The sequence below is a fragment of the Mirounga angustirostris genome, unplaced genomic scaffold, assembly GCF_029215605.1.
Source record: "Mirounga angustirostris isolate CCGP_5_RB_7025 unplaced genomic scaffold, mMirAng1.0.hap1 SCAF_4, whole genome shotgun sequence".
NCBI lineage: Eukaryota > Metazoa > Chordata > Mammalia > Carnivora > Phocidae > Mirounga > Mirounga angustirostris.
In genome coordinates, this window is record NW_026991712.1 from 153,651,055 (window position 1) to 153,671,284 (window position 20,230).

At 45.2% G+C, this 20,230-nt stretch overlaps 1 protein-coding gene across 8 annotated transcripts in view; it reads left to right on the forward strand.

Moving 5' to 3' along the window:
- The first annotated feature begins 256 nt into the window (after positions 1-256).
- The window catches only part of MKNK1 (MAPK interacting serine/threonine kinase 1), a 45,710-nt gene continuing 25,736 nt past the window's right edge, over positions 257-20,230 (forward strand). For 3 of the 8 annotated variants that reach the window (XM_064589202.1, XM_045897763.2, XM_064589200.1), the window contains exons 1-3: positions 257-365; positions 10,525-10,695; positions 17,135-17,189. In XM_064589202.1, the coding sequence (XP_064445272.1) occupies positions 10,531-10,695; positions 17,135-17,189 (220 nt within the window). In that variant the 5' untranslated portion in view covers positions 257-365; positions 10,525-10,530. Of the gene's footprint in view, positions 385-6,844; positions 7,071-10,524; positions 10,696-14,696; positions 17,190-18,355; positions 18,463-20,230 lie in introns of those variants that run through there. The other 5 variants (XM_045897762.2, XM_064589199.1, XM_045897765.3 and 2 more) reach the window with 5 other exon arrangements.

Below are 20,230 nucleotides of genomic sequence, written 5' to 3' on the forward strand. Positions count from 1 at the left end.
CTTTAAAAATTCCATCCTGGCACACGGAAGCTCTCAGAAACTCTCGGTAAAGGGTAATTACACCTGCCGCCGCTTGGCCGCCTCCCTCCTGGCCCTTCCCCGACTTCGCGACCTTCACTCGGAAAACACACAGCGCGGAGAGAAGCGAAGCTCCACCCCCCGCCCCAGCAATCTTCCCGCCCCTCTCTAGCGCGTCTTCTCAGTTTACTTAGCTCGCCCCCACCCTTTCGCGCGGCGTAGCCATCAGGGCGCATGCGCAACTCCGCCCCTCTCCGGTCGGGCCCGCCCCTCGGGTCTAGTACCGCCTCTTCCGCGTTCTCGGAGCGACCTGCTGGTGGGTGCGCGCGACCGGTCCCGCCGCTGAGGTAAAGGCGACGCAGCGAGGTATCCCTCCGAGCAAAATGGGGCGGGGGTCTGTGAACGAGTCGGTGTGCCCGGGACAGGGCAGTCAGGGCCTTCAGAGTGGCCCGAGGTCACGATCCGATCGTGCTGCGGAGTGACCGTCGAAGGGAACGCTTCTTTAGGGCTCTCCTCAGGGACCCCGTCTGTGACCTGGCGGGGTTCCGTCTGTGGCGAGCTCAGGACGCGGCGTGATGCCCCCGGCCGGGGCTCAGCCGGTACCTGGGGTCAGGATTAGGTTGTGACAGGTGTCCGAGGTCGGAGCTCAGTCAGTGGCCAGTGTGAAACTCAGTCCCTCCCATGCTGTATGGCTGGGCTCAAGGCTCACAAAGTCCAACATCACGAATAGATTTTCACATGAGGAGTTTATCATCTATGTGCACTACCTTATTTTAAAGGTAACTGTTTTCATCCAAAAGCTCTTGACATGTGTGGGTTTGCTGTACAGTGAGGAGAGGTGATGCTGGGCGTATTCTCTTCTTAGGGAGTTTCCAGGTTACCTGTCAGATGGTCAGTGGCAGATTAGAGCCCTGCGCAGGTGACACGAATGAAATGTTGGACGTGCTTGACTTTGGGTTGGGTAGTCCCGGGTTTAGCTCTCCCCTCTGCCACTTCCTAGCTGTGTGCCCTTGAGTCATTTCCCCCCTCAGAGCTTCGGTTTGTCTTGTATAAAAAGGGCATAATAAGGGGCGCCTGGGTGGCTCAGTTGTTAAGCGTCTGCCTTCGGCTCAGGTCATGATTCCAGGGTCCTGGGATCGAGCCCCGCATCGGGCTTCCTGCTCGGCCGGGAGCCTGCTTCTCCCTCTCCCACCCCCCCTGCTTGTGTTCCCCTCTCTCTCTGTGTCTCTCTCTGTCAAATAAATAAAATCTTAAAAAAAAAAAAGGCATAATAAGGTCATTGTGAAGGTTGACTAGGATTACACGGGTCACCTTGTATGGCACCCATCACCAAATGGGTGTCGAAGACATGGCAGGTGTGATTTCTAGGAACTAGGTCATTTTGGATGGGAGTACTTTAGAGAGGCCCCTGGGGAAGAGTTGAGGTGCCCTAAGTCTTTTTTTTTTTTTTAAGATTTTATTTATTTGCGAGAGAGAGAATGAGAGACAGAGAGCATGAGAGGGAGGAGGGTCAGAAGGAGAAGCAGACTCCCTGCTGAGCAGGGAGCCTGAGGTGAGACTCGATCCCGGGACTCTGGGATCATGACCTGAGCCGAAGGCAGTCGCTTAACCAACTGAGCCACCCAGGCGCCCAAGGTGCCCTAAGTCTTGAAGCCTCCTTGGACTTTATAGTGGAACTTACCTTGCAGAATGGGAAGGGAACTAGTGCTTATTGCCCATGGCTCATGTGCCAAGCACTGCACTGGCTCGTTGATGTATACTGTCGCACTGGATCCTCAGCCATCGGCCATCGGCCTCAGCACCAGCCATCGGCCTGGTGCTTTCAGTCTCACTGCCCTTTGCTTCAGCCCCTCTGAAAAGGACAAGGCTGGAAGTGATGTAGAGACCCAGGATTGGGTTTTCATATGGAGCTGAACCAAGCTGGAGGCTTTGGCGTCCCCTTTCCCAGTTTCTCCCACCTCAGCTCTTCCCTTTCTGTGATCCCAGAGTCACTTGGGTTCTTGACTTTGGGAAACCTGTTACTCTTGTGCTGTAGCAGATTTTGATGGTTAGAGGGCTGGCAAGAGAGCACCTCTTAAACTTAGATTGCATGAAGCTGAACCTTGGCAGAGAGAAGCTCTGTGAACAGGACCTGTTGGATTCCAGCACACGCTTAGGAAGTGTCTGTGGTCTCCTGTTATGTGGTCTCACAGTAATCTAGTAATTTGGTTCCTTTTGCATCCTTTTCATGGGTGCCATGTGATCTTCCTTAGACAATGTTCTCATCATGTTATGTCTCTGCTCAGAAACCTTGGCAGGCTTCCTTGCCTACTATATAGAGTCTGGACTCCTCAGCCGCATAGACAAGTTCCCCCATAATCTGTTCCCAGACATCTCTCCTGCCTTGTTTCCCTTTGTTCTCCCAAACCTACCCTGTGCCTCAGTCAAAATAAACCGTTTTTGTTCCTTAAACACTCCCTCCATGTTCCTTTGCTTGCACTCTCTTCCTGACATTCCCTCTTCCTTCCCGTCTTTCAAGGTCAGTGTCTCATGTGACCTTCTCAGTGAAGCTTCTCTGATCCCCTTGCTGGATTAGTTGCCCTCCATCCCATTTTCTGTAGGGGGCGCTGAACTTCGGATATAGCTCTGATGACTGTCTACCTTGGGGTAGGTTACCCCATGTGTACTCTGAGTACACTGGCTAAGGGACCATGTCTGTTTCATCCCCCCTCTTCCTGGCACATAGTAGGCCTTTGCAGTGTTTGTGGTTGAATGAGTCATTAACATTTTTTATTTACTCACTTTGGTCTTTGTTTTATGAGCTTTCAGGTTCAGAGTGGGCCTTTGTGTTTTTCCTTCTCTTTGTGCCTAAGGAGAGCCCTAGTTTAGATTGATGATGCCCTGATTACAGGCATCAAAGGCAAGAAAGTGCAGGAATTCTGTACAAGGCAAGATTCTTCATTGCTGTTACTCTTCTCTTGCCTTTGCTGTGAGTTTTGTTGGAAGGAAGGTTGTGCTCTGTTCAAGGACCTGAACTGAGTGTGATACAGTTCATGCAGGGGAAAACTCACAGGTGGTTTATTAATCTGTTGTTCTGCCTTTGGCCTTGGTATTGGCCCTGGTCCTTCTCATTTGGGAACCTGCAACTACGAATTCACATTTTTCCTTGCCAACAGCTTCAGCATGTGGAACAGAAGGTTCTTTGATGATCATAGAGAAATACACATCGTTGATAGTAGAAGGAGCTTGGGAACCATCTGGTTCTACCTCTGATTTTACAGATGGGGAGAGGCCCCAAGAGGGGAAGGACTTGATTAAGACTGCACAAGGAATCAGTCAGTGGTGGAGATAGTACTAAAAGTGAGATAGTACTAAAAGTGAAAGTCCTGTTTTTTCCGGTCCGCTACCTTTTTAATATAATATCTAACATTTATTGAGCACTTACTATACAGCAGATGCTGTTTTCATGCTTTATATGTAACACCTTAAAATTCTGTTTGTAGGCTTGGAAACTGAGGCAGATAGAAATCATTCAGATCTACTTTCTGATTCCACAACTCTGATTTTTAATATGGTGGAAATGGCAGTCATCTCCTAACCAGTGGGTGGGAACAATTCTCCAGAGAGCTTGCTCCCAGATCATGCTACCTCTGTGAGTAAGAGATGTCCTCCTGGCAATGTCCCCCTGTATCCTGGGGAGATGTCTTGAGAGGAATCCGGAGTGCGTTGAAAGAATGGATGAAAAAAATGAAGCAAGCCAGTGAGTATTAGTTTATCATGTTTATCAAATGCAGTTTTAGAATAAACTTAGTCCAGGATCTTTCTGTAAAGATTCCCAGTCAAGGGTGACAAGATTCAATTCAATAAACACATATTGAGCTCTTGGTATGTACAAAACCCTGGTATTGAGAAGTATACACACAGGAAAACAACACATTTCCTGCCCTCCAATAAGTAATTGTCTTCTCAGAGCCTTCTCCCTCCAGTGTAGTTGGGAAGATAGAGAAGCACATAAATAACTGAAATCAGACTGACTGTGGTAAGGAATGTAAACAAAGTGGGAGTTTGGGAAAAGGAGAAATCAATCCCAGCATGACCAAAGGGAGTCTAGAAAAGGATTCCTGAAGATGGAAATTTTGCTGGGCTTTGGAAGAAGCTCATTCCTATGAGAAGCTGCAGTCTGAGCAGTGGTCTAGAGGTGGAAAGGAGGTGTGTGTGTGTGTGTGTGTGAGAGAGAGGAATGGAGCAGGTGTGTGTGTGTGTGTAGGAGAGGAATGGAGCAGGTGTGTGTGTGTGTGTGTGTGTGTGTGTGTGTGTGTGTGTGTGTAGGAGAGGAATGGACTTGGTAAAGAGAGGAAATAAGCTGAAATGGTAGGTTGTGGCCAAAATGTAGAGGGGAGTTGGGAGGAAAACATTAACATTTTTTGAGGGTCTGCTCTGCATTGTGGCTTACAATATGTTAGATGCTTTGCACACTATGATTTATTTAATCCTTACTATCCCACAATATGGGGATATTTTTCCCCGATTTAAAGATGAAGAAGCCAGGCCTCAGCAAGATTAAGGTGACTTGCCCAAGGTCAGGTAGTAAGTAAGTGGCAGAGCTTGGTCCAAACTTAGGGGTGTTGGATTTCAAAGACCTATGTTCTTTCCATTATGCTGCAAGGCTCCTAATACCATGACTAGGACTCTGTTTACTTTGGCTGCATAATGGAGGCCAGTCTGGAGCAAAAAAGTCCCAGAAGGAGGACATCAACGAGGAAGCTGTTGGAATAGTCCAGTTAAGGCTTAAACTGTGAACCACCAGCCTAATATGGAAGCTGCCTGGCCCAGGTGTGCTTGATTGGTTTAATGTGTGAGCATTTTTGGCAGCTGCTGTAGCACCATCAACCAAGTGCATTGCCATCTTTTGCTAGTAGAATTTCAGAATCAGTTTACAGAGGCTGCTGGCATCCTTGTGTTTCAGGCATAAGTTCTAATTGAGATTAGCAGTTCATTACAGAAGGGTCTGGGGAAAGAACTCATTTGGTAGATACCATTCCTTCATTTTCTCACCCTCAAATTCAACGAGAATCTATAATTGAGGAAAGAGATCCACACTTGGAGTTACTAGGCTGGTTCATTCAAGTCCTGGTTCTAATCATTATCATCTGTGAGTCCTTGATCTCAATTTCTTTCTCTGTAATATTAGGTCTATATGGGTTCACTTCTGAGATCTCTTCTCTTGCTAATGTCATGTGTTGCTTTGCTCTTCCTGGCTTGGGGTAGTGTAAGGAAGTGGCTGGGAATATGCACCTTGGATTCTGAGAGATTAGGCTTTAAATTCCAGCCTCTCATCCTTCTTCTGGATTGACAGTAGCTAGGTTATATATAGACTCCAGAGTTGGACTGGCTAGGTTTGAGTCCTGGCTCTACCACTTGCTCTGTGTGATTGGGGCAAGTTATTTAACCTTCCTGGCTCTCAGTTTCTTTATCTGTACAATGGGGGTACAAATATTACCTACCACATAGCGTTGTTATGAGAATTGATATAACTTATGTCAAACACTTAGCACAGGGCCCAGCACATAGTAGGTGCTCAATGAAAGTTAGCTTTAATAGTAATCATATTAACAATTATTATTAATTGTATATTTATTTGGGCAGTTTTCCCTACTGTCTTACTCTATCGCTGCCTTCTCTTGCCTTCCATTGCTTCATCAGGAAACTTTGAAATAATACATTGTTCTATCACAGAGCTGCAAAGTGTAACATGACAGAAAGTGCCTGCAGGAAAAGGATCAGTTAAGAGTCAGTGGCTCATTAGAAAATCTTACCTGACTTGTGTTTTCACTCACCTCTCTCCATAGTAAACAGGAACAGAGCAGCATACTTAATTCCCTTTTGCACAGCCTTCAACAAAAGTGCTAAGACCCTTCCAATTCACTTGCCAAAAAGTACAATAACAGTATCTCTGGAAAAATGGTGCCTAATTTGGTTCTTCTTTCTCTCCAGCTTAAACCCCTCTGACCTTAACTTAAGCCATTTCTTCTTGTTCCATTTTCCATTAATATGGAAAATTTCCTTCTGATTATAAAGGCAGGATGAGATCAAGATTTTCTCATGAGAACCTTTTGTGTACTTAAAGCCAGAATCGAGTTAGGCCTCCTCTTCTCTTCTCCAGGCTAAGCAGCCTTGGTTTCTTTTACCTCACTCTTAAAACCTATTTTCCGTTGCTTGGATCACATTGGTCATGCTTCTTTTCTTTCTTTTTGGTTTTTCTGTTTCTTGGCAGTGACCCAGACTGCTTAGTCTGCTAATAAGAGTCCAGCTAAAACAGTTTAAGGGAAGAATAACTTCAGGTGTTTTCATTCATTCATTAACATTTATTGAGTGAGTGCCCCGTGCCAGGCACTGTGCTAGGTGTAAGGTACCCAGAGAGGAATCATAGTCTGATCTCCCCGGCTCATAGGCTAAGGGGAGATGTGCAATCACATGTTACAGATGCTGTGATTGGACTATGCAGAAGTGTGGAGAGCTGGAAATTGTCGAGGGCAATTAGGTAGAAACAGATCATCCATTCGGCCTGGACTGTAGGTCAGGATTTCTGTAGAGGAATGGTAGGACATAATGCAGGAGGGGTAATCTGGGGCAAGGTTGTGGAGGCCCTGAGTGATAGCATAGGGGCTTGGTTATTCCAGGCAGTGAACACCTATTAGAAGTGTTGGAGCAAGGCAGTGACAGGCTTTTTTGGACCAAGGACAGAGATACCACAAGCCTTAGTCTTATCTGCCCTTCACGGATATTTTCATATTATTTGAAAATAATATGATGGATCCCTTGTTTGTATACAGGCTTTTTTGCTCTAAAACTTCTATAGAAAAACTAGTTCTTGAACTCTGGAAAAATTTCATTCCATATACAGGCAGGAAGTTCAGAAGAAATGAGAGGAAACTGGGTTCCCAGCCTATATAAGGCCCAGTGGCAGGCCGCTATGTGTAGGTGTGGTTTGGCCACATTCATCCTTTCCCAGCCGTATCCCAGGAAGAGGTCCAGGAAGGAGAAGAGGGCTCCAGTGCTCATTGGGGTATTTGGTAAGTGATGCTGAGAAGATTTAGGCAGTGTGAGAGTCAGAAGTTCTTTCTAAGGAGGAAAACAGACCCAGAGGAATTTGAAATGGTACCAGAAGGAATCAGGGCCAATCAGGCACTTAGAATCCTGGGTCATGAATCTGAAAACCTCCAAATTCTCTCTCTCTGCCTTTGTACTTTGCTGTCAGTTTATTCCTTCTGGTGCCCAGTTTTGGTTTATAGAGTGCGTTCCAGGGCCACACTGATCTGGGGAAGCCATATCTCAAGCTAGAGTCATAATTGCTATTTATTGAGTGCCTACTCTATGTGCCATTGTGCCATGAACTTGGAATACATTAGCTCATTTAATTCTCACAATAACCCTGCAGCATAGGTGTTCTTGCCCCCATTTTATAGATGATGATGGTGAAGCAGAGCAGTTAAGTATTATGTCCAAGACAACCTCATTAGTGAATAGGAAGGCCGGAGTCTGATTCTAGGCCCTCATGGCTCAAAATCCCATGCACTTTCTACCTCCCCAGCCCTTGAGTAGTTCCAAACAACAGAATAACACAAAATCCATAAATAAATTCTGAAGGTTATTTTTACTACAGGCCTGCTAGAGGTGGAAGTGAAACGAGGTGCGTTCGTGTGTGTATGTTCATGGAGTTGGTGAGGAGGGGAAATAATCTGGGTTGGCCTACAGGCTGTATCTGGCTTTACCACCTGTTTTGTATGAACTGCAAGCTAAGAATACTTCTTACATTTCTAAATGGTTGGGGGGAAAATTCAAGAGAAGATTAATATTTGTGATGGGAAAATTATCTAAAATCCAAATTCCAGGGGCGCCTGGGTGGCTCAGTTGGTTAAGCATCCAAGTCTTGCTTTCAGCTCAGGTCATGATCTCAGGGTCCTGAGATTGAGCCCCTCATTGAGCTGCATGCTCAGCAGGGAGTCTGCTTGAGATCCTCTTCCTCTCCCTCTGCCCCTCCCCCTCTCATGTGCTTGCTCTCTTTTCTCTCTCTCTAATTAATTAAAGGGGCGCCTGGGTGGTTCAGTCTGTTAAGCATCCGACTCTTGACTTCGGCTCAGGTCATGATCTCAGTGTTGTGGGATCAAGTCCTGTGGTTGCAGCGTGGAGTCTGCTTGTCTCTCTCCCTCTGTTCCTCACCCCACTCGTGCTGTCTCTTTCTGTCCCTAAAGCAAATAAATAAAATCTTTAAAAAAAATAAATAAAATCCATATAGAAACATAGCCACAATCATTCATTTACATATTGTCTATGGCTGCTTTCACTCTACAAAGGTAAAATTAAGTAGTCACAATAGAGATCATGCAACATAGAAAGCCTAAAATATTTACTATCGGCCTCTTTATAGAAAAAAAAAATTGGCCAACTCCTACTATAGGCAACAAGAAGGAACCTGTGGCAAGACTAAAGGCAAAGAGTTAAAGCTCAAAGGTGTTCAAGGTTGTCCCTGGAGATGTGGCCATAAGGAGAGGGAGTGTAACCTGAGCTTCTTTGGGCCCTGGAAATAGTTTCATTGGGCCACAGAGATTTGTTGGTGAATAAAAAGCACAATAGGAAAAATAATTGTGTATGCTAACACTCTCTATTGGACAATAAAGAAACATTTTATGGATGAAGTAATGTAGTCAGATATCTACTAGAGCCCTTTTTGAGCCAGATACTCTGTTAGATACTAGAAATACAAACATGAAAAAGATCCATCCCTGCCTTTGAGGAGCTTACAGCCTAGTGGACAAGCCACATATGTGTGTGAATACCCAGCTCTGTGTATTATCATAGCATGCCATGGATGTGATGAAATGCTGGGTGAAGTAGAAAAAAGTCAAGGACTGCTGTAATTTGTGGGATCACTTTCAGTAATTCGTGAGGGGCCCTGAAGGATGAATAGGTGTTCTTTTCAAGAAGCAGCATACCAGGCTGAGGGAAAGCCAGACCGTGTAAGCATTTGGAACGACGAGGTTGGAGGAGAAAGAGACAGTGGAAATGATTCAAACGACCTGTGTGGCTGGGCCCCTGGCAGGGTGATATAATCTGATGGAGAAGAAGGGAAAGGAGGAAGGATGAGGGTTGGGACAAGTCGAGTTTGGGACACATGATTTGAGGTCATGGTGAAACATATCCGGCTTCCAGTTAGAAAACCAGTTTAGAAATGTTAGCACAAGGGCCCAGAGTTCAGATTTTTTTTTTCAAGATTTTATTTATTCATTTGAGAGAGAGACAGAAAGAGCATGAGCAGGGGGAGGGGCAGAGGAAGAGGGACAAGCAGATTCCCCGCTGAGCATGGACATGGGGCTTCATCCCAGGACCCTGAGATCATGACCTGACCTGAGCCAAAGTCAGATGCTTAACTGATTGAGCCACCCAGGTGCCCCAGAACTCAGATTTAAACTGCATGTTCAGAGCTTTTCCACTGGAGAAAAGAGAAATAGGTACTCGTTTTGTAGGGAAGTTGGCAAATCACCTTTGACATATGATAGGTAGAGTCGAAAGATTGAAAATTACAGTGGACATATAGAAAATGAAGTTATCACATGGAAAACTAGCAATAATTATTCATTGGGCCTAAAACCTTGTTCGTGTTTATACCACCTGCTGTTCTTTGCATCTACTTTATCTTTCTGGCTCTGTTGCCTCCTGCCTGTGAGACCTGGACCTGGCCACTAAGAGATGGAGCCAGAGTTCATTCATCTCTAAAAACATGGATGACGGGTGCCTGGGTGGCTCAGTCGGATAAGCCTCTGCCTTCTGCTCAGCATGATCCCAGGGTCCTGGGATTGAGCCCTGCGTCGGGCTCCCTGCTCAGTGGGGAGCCTGCTTCTCCTTCTCCCTCCACCCCTCCCCTTGCTTATGTGCACGCACTCTCAAATAAATAAAATCTTTATTTTATTTTTTTTAAAGATTTTATTTATTTATTTGACAGAGACACAGCGAGAGAGGGAACACAAGCAGGGGGAGTGGGAGAGGGAGAAGCAGGCTCTCCACAGAGCAGGGAGCCCAATGTGGGACTCGATCCCAGGACCCTGGGACCATGACCTGAGCCGAAGGCAGAGGCTTAACGACTGAGCCACCCAGGCGCCCATAAATAAAATCTTAAAAAAAAATTAAAATGTCGATGACAGAGAATGTCAGCTTTTACCTTCCGCAGGACACTCCTCAGTGAACAGAGCTGTCCAGATCTGTCCTCCAGGTCCAAGTTTGGACTCCCACAGCGGAAACAGAATCTGAAAACTTTTACTCAGACCCTCGTTAAATCTTCAGATGTTTAGTATCAGCATTTTCAGATGCTCAAATACCTGATTTTAAAGACGGGAAATCTGTGATGGTCTTGTGTATATCTACTTACTGTGTGACACATAGGTTTGGGGGACACATAGGGTGATCTTTACCTTCTCTGGTCATTTTAAAGAAGTCAGATTTTTGTATCTTTTCTATTTCTGCTTTTTTAAGATTTTCATGCCAGATGAAGCAACAGCCAGTGGGGAAGTGAAGAATGCCTGCTACCTACAGAGACTATTGAAACACTTCCTGGAGCTGGAAGACAGCAGCCCTCCGACAGGAGCATTATCTCATTATTTCATTTCAGTTTACAGAGGATTTACTTCTCAGAAGTTGGGCAAGGTAAGATTGGATGCATATTTTGTTTAACATTTTAGATTGCTTTGGGTTGAAATTATCTGATACTTCCAGAGGAAAGGGTGGGTGGGAGATTTCGGTATTCAGTAGGCAGCTAGGATTAGCTGGGCTGCCTGGTGTGCCTAAGATAGTTATGTAGTAGGGATGAGCACATTTCTACCAGAACACAATGGGAGAGAAGGTCGTAAGGGAAACTGTGCAGTAAGTAAAACATATATATTTACTTGTAATTATAAAAGTAAAACAGCTGTGCCATAAATAACAAAATCAAATACAACAGAGGTATGAAAAGTATAATTCTGTACCTACCAAGTTTCGTTCTCCCAAAGTAACCATTGTTAATAATGACTTGAGATGTATCTTTCCAGGTTTTTTTTAACTTGTCATATTTGTGACATATATGATGCTCTTTTGAAGTGTTCTTGAATGCCTGAGGCTCCATCATGCCTGGCAGGTTAGAAATAATGCCTTAGTTGTAGGTTGGGTCAGATGAGGGTTGGGTGAGGATGGTTTGAGTCTGATCTGTGAGCCTTTTTACTCCTTTGCTGCTGTGTGTCACCCTTCTTCATTTTAGGTTCCCAGTGACACACCATCTTCCCCTCTCCCCATTCCTAACTAGCTCCCCTTCCTGAATTCTCCCCTTCTTTGATTTTAGTTCATAAACATATATTGAGGTCCCCCTCTGTGCTGGCTCCCTGCTGGGCAGAGGGGACAGAGAGATAATAGGCCCCGTCCCTGCCTTCAAAGAAGATGGACATCTCTGACTCCTCCACCATCTCCAGTCGCTCGGCAGGACTAAGACCAGTTCTGCCTCTGCGGCTTCATCCCCTCATCTCTTTCTCTTCCTTCCCACCCCTGCCTTAGTTACAGGCCTTCCTTGCCTTCTTCCCAGCCACAGAAGCCTCTCCTTGCTCTCCCAGTCCCCAGCCAGCTGCCCATTGGTTCTGCACATCACAACCGGTTTCACGGCCTAGTCCCTCCCCACTGTCTAGAATGGTGGTTCACAAGTGGGCTGTGCGGACCTTGGGGGTCCTTGAAACCTTTTCAGGGTATCTACCAGGTCAAAACTGTTTTTGTAACAGCACTAAGATGTTATTTGTTGTTGCAGAGCAATAGTGCCTTAGCATGAATCAAGGCAGTGGCCTGGAACTGTCCTTGCAGTCATTGTATTCCTCATTGCTATACTCTTAGTTTTCTTTGTTTTTTTTTTAAAGAAGGTCCTTATGAAGCAGTAAAAATTGCTAATTTTAGTGAATCTCAACCCTTGAGTACACATCTTTTTTATATTCTGTGTGACAAAGTGGAAATGCTCATAAAGCACTGTGTGCATACCGAGGTACGGTGGTTGTCTCAACGAAAAGCGTTTGTGGGATTGTTTGAATCACAAGCTGAACTAGCCACTCTTCATTTTTACTTGAAATAATGACTGAGGCTTGGTGAGGCTGCAGAGCCGATAGGGACCAGATGTTGGAAGGCCTTGTGGCCACATTAATAAGGTTGGGTGATCTGACTTCAGCCTGCCTTTTTCATCTTTTTATACTGTCCTGCTCACACAAATACAGTCCTTCCCTCTTGCTTGCTCTTTCTAAAGCACATACTTCTTTACCCGCTCTGTCCTTCCTCTGATTATTCCTTCCGCCAGGAGATGTGCTGACAGCTCTGAAGAGTCAGAACAGAGGAAGAAGATGGGCCTGACTCCAGACTTTTTCCCTCTGGAAATCTTGCTATCCCAGCCCTGTCTGAGGCCTGTTGTGAATCACCACCCTGCCGGCACTCTTGTGGGCCTCAGACTGCCAACTCTCACTGTAGCTGTGTGAGATACTGCAGTCTGCCTCTTTCTGGCTAGCCTGCCTACACACAGGACTCTTGGGAGAAACCTGTGAAATAGCCTAGCCCCCTGGAATCACACTCAGACTGTCCTTTGAGTGAGCTGATTACACAGGTGGCTCCTTTCATCTATCATGCCTTAAAGTTGACTAGCTTCTGTTTGAGTATACTTTTTCCTTGACCTTGTCCCCTACGTAGTAATGATACCATCAGAAACGACACCAACCAACCAATAGGTCAGATAGAAGAATGTAGCCTTGTACCTGATACCAGAACCTCCGTGAAATAATGTGGTTGGACTGGTTTGTAGCTCATCCTCCATAATATGCCAAAACACAAAATACAAAGTTATCTCCAAGTAAGACAAAGAAACTTCTGATAAATCAGATTTCAGATTAATATAATAATGGTAATGTGGTGATAATGCCTTTGTATTTGTGTAAGCTAGAGCAGGGCTGCCCAGCCTTCTTGACATCATAGCACACACAGAAAATTATATTCTTCAGCCCCATGAGGGGATCAGTGTCTCATTCACAGCACATCAGTAGGGAAACTCTGTGCTGAGGCTTCTAAATAAAAGCATTCTTTTTGGTGCCTGGCTAATTCTGACTGGCTACCCCTCCTGCCTTTCAGCATGAATGCCTCAATATAATATTAATAATAGTTGATATATGAAATAATATTAATAATATTAAATATACTACTAGTAACGTAATAGTTAAAAGCTTGGATTTTAAGCCAGTCTGTCTAGATTTAAATCCTAGCTCTGCCACTAACTAGCTTTGTGACCCTGGGCAAATTAATTACTTAATCTCTTTGTACCTCAATTTCTTCATCTGTAAAATGTAAAAATATCTCATAGGGTTGTGAAGATGAAAGAAGTTAGGATACGTAAAATGTGTTTGTAGGGGCGCCTGGGTGGCTCAGTCGTCAAGTGTCTGCCTTTGGCTCAGGTCATGATGCCAGGGTCCTGGGATCGAGCCCCGCATTGGGCTCCCTGCTCCGCGGGAAGCCTGCTTCTCCCTTACCCACTCCCCCTGCTTGTGTTCCCTCTCTCGCTGTGTCTCTCTCTGTGTCAAATAAATTTTAAAAAAAATGTGTTTGTCAAATGCTTGGGACATTGGCATCTGGTGAGCCCTGTGTGTGTGTGCTGGAGCTGGTAGCACTGTGCACTGCTCCTTCAGAGAAGTAAATGTCTATTTGTTGCCATTCGAACTGGTGTAAGGTGGTATCTCAGTGTGGTTTTGATTTGAACTTCCCTGGTGGCTAATGATGTTGAACATTTTTTCATGTGTCTGTTAGCCATTTGTATGTCTTCTTTGGAGAAGTGTCTGTTCGTGTCTTCTGCCCATTTTTTGACTTATTTGTTTTTTGGGTGTTGAGTTTGAGAAGTTCTTCATAGATCTTGGAAATCAGCACTTTGTCTGTAGTGTCATTTGCAAATATCTTCTCCCATTCCGTGGGTTGCCTCTTTGTTTTGTTGACTGTTTCCTTTGCTGTGCAGAAGCTTTTTATCTTGATGAAGTCCCAAAAGTTCATTTTCACTTTTGTTTCCCTTGTCAAATTGACAAGGCAAGAAACAACAAATGTTGGAGAGGATGTGGAGAAAGGGGAACCCTCTTAAACCGTTGGTGGGAATGCAAGTTGGTACAGCCACTTTGGAAAACAGTTTGGAGGTTCCTCAAAAATTTAAAAATAGAGCTACCCTATGACCCAGCAATTGCACTACTGGGTATTTACCCCAAAGATGCAGATGTAGTGAAAAGAAGGGCCACATGCACCCCAATGTTCAAAGCAGCAATGTCCACAATAGCCAAACTGTGGAAGGAGCCCAGATGCCCTTCAACGGACAAATCAATAAAGAAGATGTGGTCCATATATACAATGGAATATTACTTAGCCATCAGAAAGGATGAATACCCACAATTTGTATTGACATGGATGGAACTGGAGGGGATTATGCTAAGTGAAATAAGTCAAGCAGAGAAAGTCAATTATCATATGGTTTCACTTATATGTGGAACATAAGGAATAGCATGGAGGACATTAGGAGAAGGAAGGGAAAAATGAAGGGAGGGAAATCGGAGGGAGAGATGAACCATGAGAGACTATGGACTCTGGGAAACAAACAGGGTTTTAGAGGGGAGGGGGGAGGGGGGATTGGTTAGCCCAGTGATGGGTATTAAGGAGGGCACATATTGCATGGAGCATTGGGTGTTATACCCAAACAATGAATCATGGAACACTATATCAAAAACTAATGATATACTGTATGGTGACCAACATAATAAAATTTTAAAGAAAAGAGAGAAGTAAATGTCTGGGCTCCGTCTTCCCCTCCTCATTGCCTCCTCCTCAGCCTCCCATTTCTCAGTCTTGGCTCTTCCTTAAGAGTGTCTGCCCCCTTCCTTTGATTTTGTCAGGTCTCCATTATTTGGGGGCCTCCACCAGCTGGCGACTGAGGAGGTGACACAACAGATAATTGTACTCCTTAGGTTGTTCTCACCACTCTTCCTTCTCTGGAAAGCCCTTGTGACTGAGGGAAATAACTCTTATAGGTTGGGAAAAGGAGTGAACCATAGACTTTGAAAAGAACTCTGGAGGACTCGGGAAAGGAGCATGAAGTACATTTGCTGAGCTGAGTTAGCCAGCAAAGTTGTGTTCTTAGGGGGAAAATGATCATCTTGGGTATCACATGCCAGATGCAGGAGCTGCTCAGTTCTCTATAGGCTCCACCAAAACATGGAGAACAGATCTGCTGCTTTGGGGGGCAGTGTGGCTCATAAGACTTTTTGGAGAAGTGACAGTTCTTTCAGAGGTGGGCCTTGGGGTCACCGGTGGGGAGAACAGTGGATGAAGGGTACTTAATGTGTTGGGAATATCTGTTGCTATTGCAGTCCCACTGCGATAGGTGAGACTCCTCGGCCCCTCCTCAACGGCTCTGGGAGTTCTCTCGAATTCACACTGACCGGCCATGCTGCCTCTCTTCAGCCTTAGCACACGCTCTTTCTCCGTCCTTCTCCCCAGGCCTCGCCCTGGCCAGTTCCCACTCATCCTTCAGATGGCAGCTTAGCTGTCCCTTCCTCTAGTTACTAAGCTGAATTTGATGCCTGTCTTCTGCTCCACAGCACCTGGTACTTGCTGGCCATAAGGCACTTGTCCCACTCTACTGAAATTGTTTTATATGTCAGTGGATTTAAATTCCTAAGGGCAGAGAGACTGTCTTCTCTTGTATTCTTACTGTCTAGCACTGGACAATCCATAGATGCCCAGTAAATACAGTATTTGTTGAATGAGTAACTCATCAGTGCTTTCACATCATGTCTTCTTTGACCCTCACCACAGCCTCGTGGTGCAGGCAGCCCAGGCCTCTGACCTCTTTTGGTATCTCAAGAAACTGATACTTAGAGAAGCTAAGCAAGCCGCCAGAGTGCACACAGTGGTGGGGAGCCAGGATTTAAACTGGTATCTTGCAGGCTCAAATGCTCATTACATCATTTTGTTTTTTTACAAGGTTTTTCCTTTAAAAAAAATAGCATTTAAAAAAATTAAAATTAAAATAGTGTTTGTTGTTTTCAAGGCACCAATATTCCTGAAATGTTTTTTCCTCACTGATCATTGGATTTCAGTAGAGAGAAATCTAGATATGATTTTAAATACCGTATATTCAGATTCTAAATTCCAGTGTCTATTGGAGAAAAATTATTGTGTATTTTATTGAAAATAAAACTTGGCTAAAATAATAATAGCATTAAAAAGTAATACATTTCATTGTATCAAATTTGGAAAATGCTGAAAAATATAAAGCAGAAAATAAAAATCACCCCATCACACGAAGAAAACTACTATAGATTAGAAATGTCCTGGATGCAAAAGGTAGCATTGAGCTTGAATCCCAGTTAAACCACTGGCACTAACCAGATGTTTGGTGTTTAGTAGATTGTTTAACCTCTGAGCCTCGGTTTCCTCACCTGAAATATAACAAAATATTTACCTTGAGGGATTATTGTAAGAATTAGAATTATTATAATGTATGTAAAATACATAGCATGGTGCCTGGCGTATATTAGGCACTCTTTCAAGTTGTAGTAGTATTAACATTTTTGTGTATTTCTGTCTAATATGTCTACATACCTGTGCATACTCATAATTTTTAAGATGTATTCATTTATTTTAGGGAGAGCAAGCGAGTAGGGTGGGGAGGGGCAGAGGGAGAGGGAGAAAGAGAATCCCCAGCAAACTCCCCGCTGAGCGTGGAACCCAATGCGGGGCTCGGTCTCACGACCCTGAGATCATGATCTGAGCTGAAATCAAGAGTCGGACGCTTAACCAACAGAGACACCCAGGTGACCCATACATATATGTTTCTCCTGCACATTTATATCAGGTATGTCATTGGGTCCTCACAGGGTTGCTGAAAAGGGCGGATATTATTTTAAAACCTGTTCTGTAGATGAGAAGGCTGAGACTCTAAGAGGCAAAGTAACTTGGCATAGCCTTGGTGCCATGTCTGCTAATATCTGAGGCAGGATTTTCACTCTGGTCTCCTGTTGCCAAGCTCATGTCCTTCCCTGTCAACAGTGTGCTTCCTTTCCAGCTCCACCTCCACCAGTACACGGATGGTAGACCACCGAGTCCTAACCAAGGGGAAGGTAAGGACTAGAGGTAGTAGAAGTACTGGGAGCCTGCACACCAGCTGGAGTCTGTCTGAAGACTTAAAAGAAGTGCTCGTTTCCTCTTCTGAAATCACAAACACATTGCCCAATTCTATAGCAGAGACCAGGCTTCTGGCTAGAAAGTCAAGGGCCACAGGGCTTTTTCTTAGGAAGAGTTTGTCAGAGAACTCATAGAACAGAATAGCCTCACTCTGCAGTCTGTAGGGCAGAGGTGGACCCACATTTCTTTCGGTGCATGCACTTGTTACCTAAAGGGCTTGGGTGACATGCACTGCAACTAACACTAAGTATGTGCAGCATTTCCTATCATTTCATTTCAGTGCACATTTTCTGAGGGTTGGTATGTATCTGACACTGTGCCATGGCTTATAGGAGATGCAGAGATGAACAGGCAACAGTCCTGGCCTTTAGGAACACTGGGGAGAGAGAGCTCAAGGCCAGATCCCACCAGTGCTCTAATGGTACTTCTAGCAGGGTGTTTAGGAGCAGAGGAGGAGCACTATTAGTTCTGTGCAGTGAAGCCATCTATTTGCCTGGTACCTAACTGATTTCCAAAGTGTTTGTACAAACTGAACTCGTTCAAAGGGGTGGAGACTGGGGGTGGGGGAGCAGAGACTTTTGAGCTGGGTTGTAGTGGTTGCAGTGAGAGGAAGTCTCTGGCCAAGGGAAGGAGGTGAGCCGAGGACCAGCTTGATTGTGGAGCCTTATGCCCCGAGGGAGCTTTTTTTTTTAAGATTTTATTTATTTATTTGACAGAGAGAGGGAACACAAGCAGGGGGAGGGGAGAGGGAGAAGCAGGCTTCCCGCAGAACAGGGAGCCCGATGCGGGACTCGATCCTGGGACTCTGGGATCATGACCTGAGCCGAAGGCAGACGCTAAACGACTGAGCCACCCAGGCACCCCCTGAGGAAGCTTTCATCCAGTGTTTGCATGCTTAATAAATTAAGGTCCCATAGACCCTGCCAGTGGACTGTCTGCAATAGAATAGAGATTATGGACAGGCTCCAGATGGGGAACCTATCAACCCCTTGGTAAGATTATGACACCACTCCCTCTCCCCTCCCCCCATGTAAACAGGGAAGTTAAACATGGTTTTTTTTTTTTTCCACTTCACTGCCTTCCTACATTTTTTTCTTCCTAGTTTCAAAAACAACTCTCCTTCAACAAGTTCTGTTTCCAAGGAAAATCTTAACCATTTGTCCCTTCTGGCGTACCCTCTTCCATTGAAATCCATGCAGAATAGACCAGGTACTCTATTTTTTTGTGTGTGAAGCCATAAAATCTGATATTGAATATGCGGCAGTGCTCAGAGGTACGATTCTTCCACAAGAGGCTCCCTCAGCCCTGCTGTGGTAAAAACCAAGTATAAATTGCCTCTAACAGGGTTTTCTAGCTAGAGTCGTAAGTATGTCTGAGCATCCCCTGTGAATTATAATGCTTCCAGCTCTCTTGCTGCTCCTCTGCATTGCCTACCTTTTGGCTGTTTTGCTTGTCCTTAGGCCCTCCGTCTGAGTGCAGGCAGAGGAAGGAGAAAGAGAAGGGAATCCAGAATCAGTCCAGTCTGCACTTGCCTCGCAGCCCTGAGAAGAAAACGGATTGGCACTGGACTGCACACAACGGCAGGGCGAGAGGGACAGTGGCCCCTCCTCCTCAGCCTGCTGTCCCAGTGGCCAGTGCCCCTCCCTGGGCTCCTGAAGAGCCCGCTGGGTTTCATTTCTGTAGAATTTCTCACTGTGTTGGGCAGCTTTTTCCCTTTAACTCACCTTAGTGAGGGTGGATATTGGGTGCTGATATTTAAGTTGGATTCTTTGAATTCATAGTGTGTTGCTGTCCCCAGATAGATCTTGTGTTTGAAACTATTGGCCAGAGTAATATTTTGAGATCCTCTGTGGATTCCTTTTATCCACGTGCTTATTTGTTCTCTAAAGTATAATTGAAAATCTGCTGTCGTCAGATCCAAAAATGAGAGGAAGAATGCACCTAAACTGAGCTGTCAGACACTTGGCTGCCTAACCATACTTTCTGGATTATGGTGCGGAAAGTGCCATCGTTCTGTGTGCTCTCTCCTAATGGATGTTGTGTACTTGCTTCTGAGAACACTACAGAGACGTGCTTCGGCCCTAATCAATCTTCCTGAGCAGACTTGCCATTTTTCTGACCGTGTTCAGCCAGGGTCCTCTGAGAAGAAAGTGGGCCTTTCCCCTTGATGGGCAAAGAGCCAGCTTCCATTTCAAAATCTCTTAGAAAAAAAAAATCCAACAAGCCAGAGCCTGTGTTTATTGAAGGTTGGTCTAAAAGTCTCTCACACTGCATGCCCCATCAGCACCCAAGTGCCTCTATTTTAGAAGGATGTAAAGGTTTAATCACCCTGGTGGGGATTTAGACCCAGAGACTTCAGAGAAATCTTAATATTTCTAACTGCAGGCAAAGAGTATTAAGGCTCACTCTGGATCAGGGGCATGACATGTTCTATAAGTAATTTATCTTTAACAGGGGAAGGCCCTTACTAGAGTGTCTTAGAAACAGTGCCCTGATTGGGCCCTGGTTCCCTGTTCCTCCTTTCTCTTTCCCCCTCTCAGTCTCCTGTTTATTCTTTCCATCCCTACCCTTTCCTGCCTGGTGTGCCCAGTGTCGAAATGTCTGCCTCACAAATCTGCCCTTTAACATGGGGAGCCTCCCTTTAACCTGCTGGCCAGTGAGAGATAGTAATGTTTTTGCAATAAATGACCTTATCCAGCAGCCCGATGTAGACCTGTCAACTGCAGACTTCTCAGGCTTCTGAATAGACCCTAACTGCATCCTCTCAAATAAGAGGACGCTCGGGCTTCCACAGGTACTCAGGTCTGTGTTCCTAGACCTGAAGTAATTTAGGGCCATCCTCAAAGCCATCCCCTGCCCTGTTGTACCTCCACCGAAGGCCTGTGAATCCCTGTGCACATCCACTCGGATGTCCCTGAGCATATGATTTCATTTGCATGGGCCCCTCCCAAGCCCATGCCCTTGCTTAGCTCCCTGG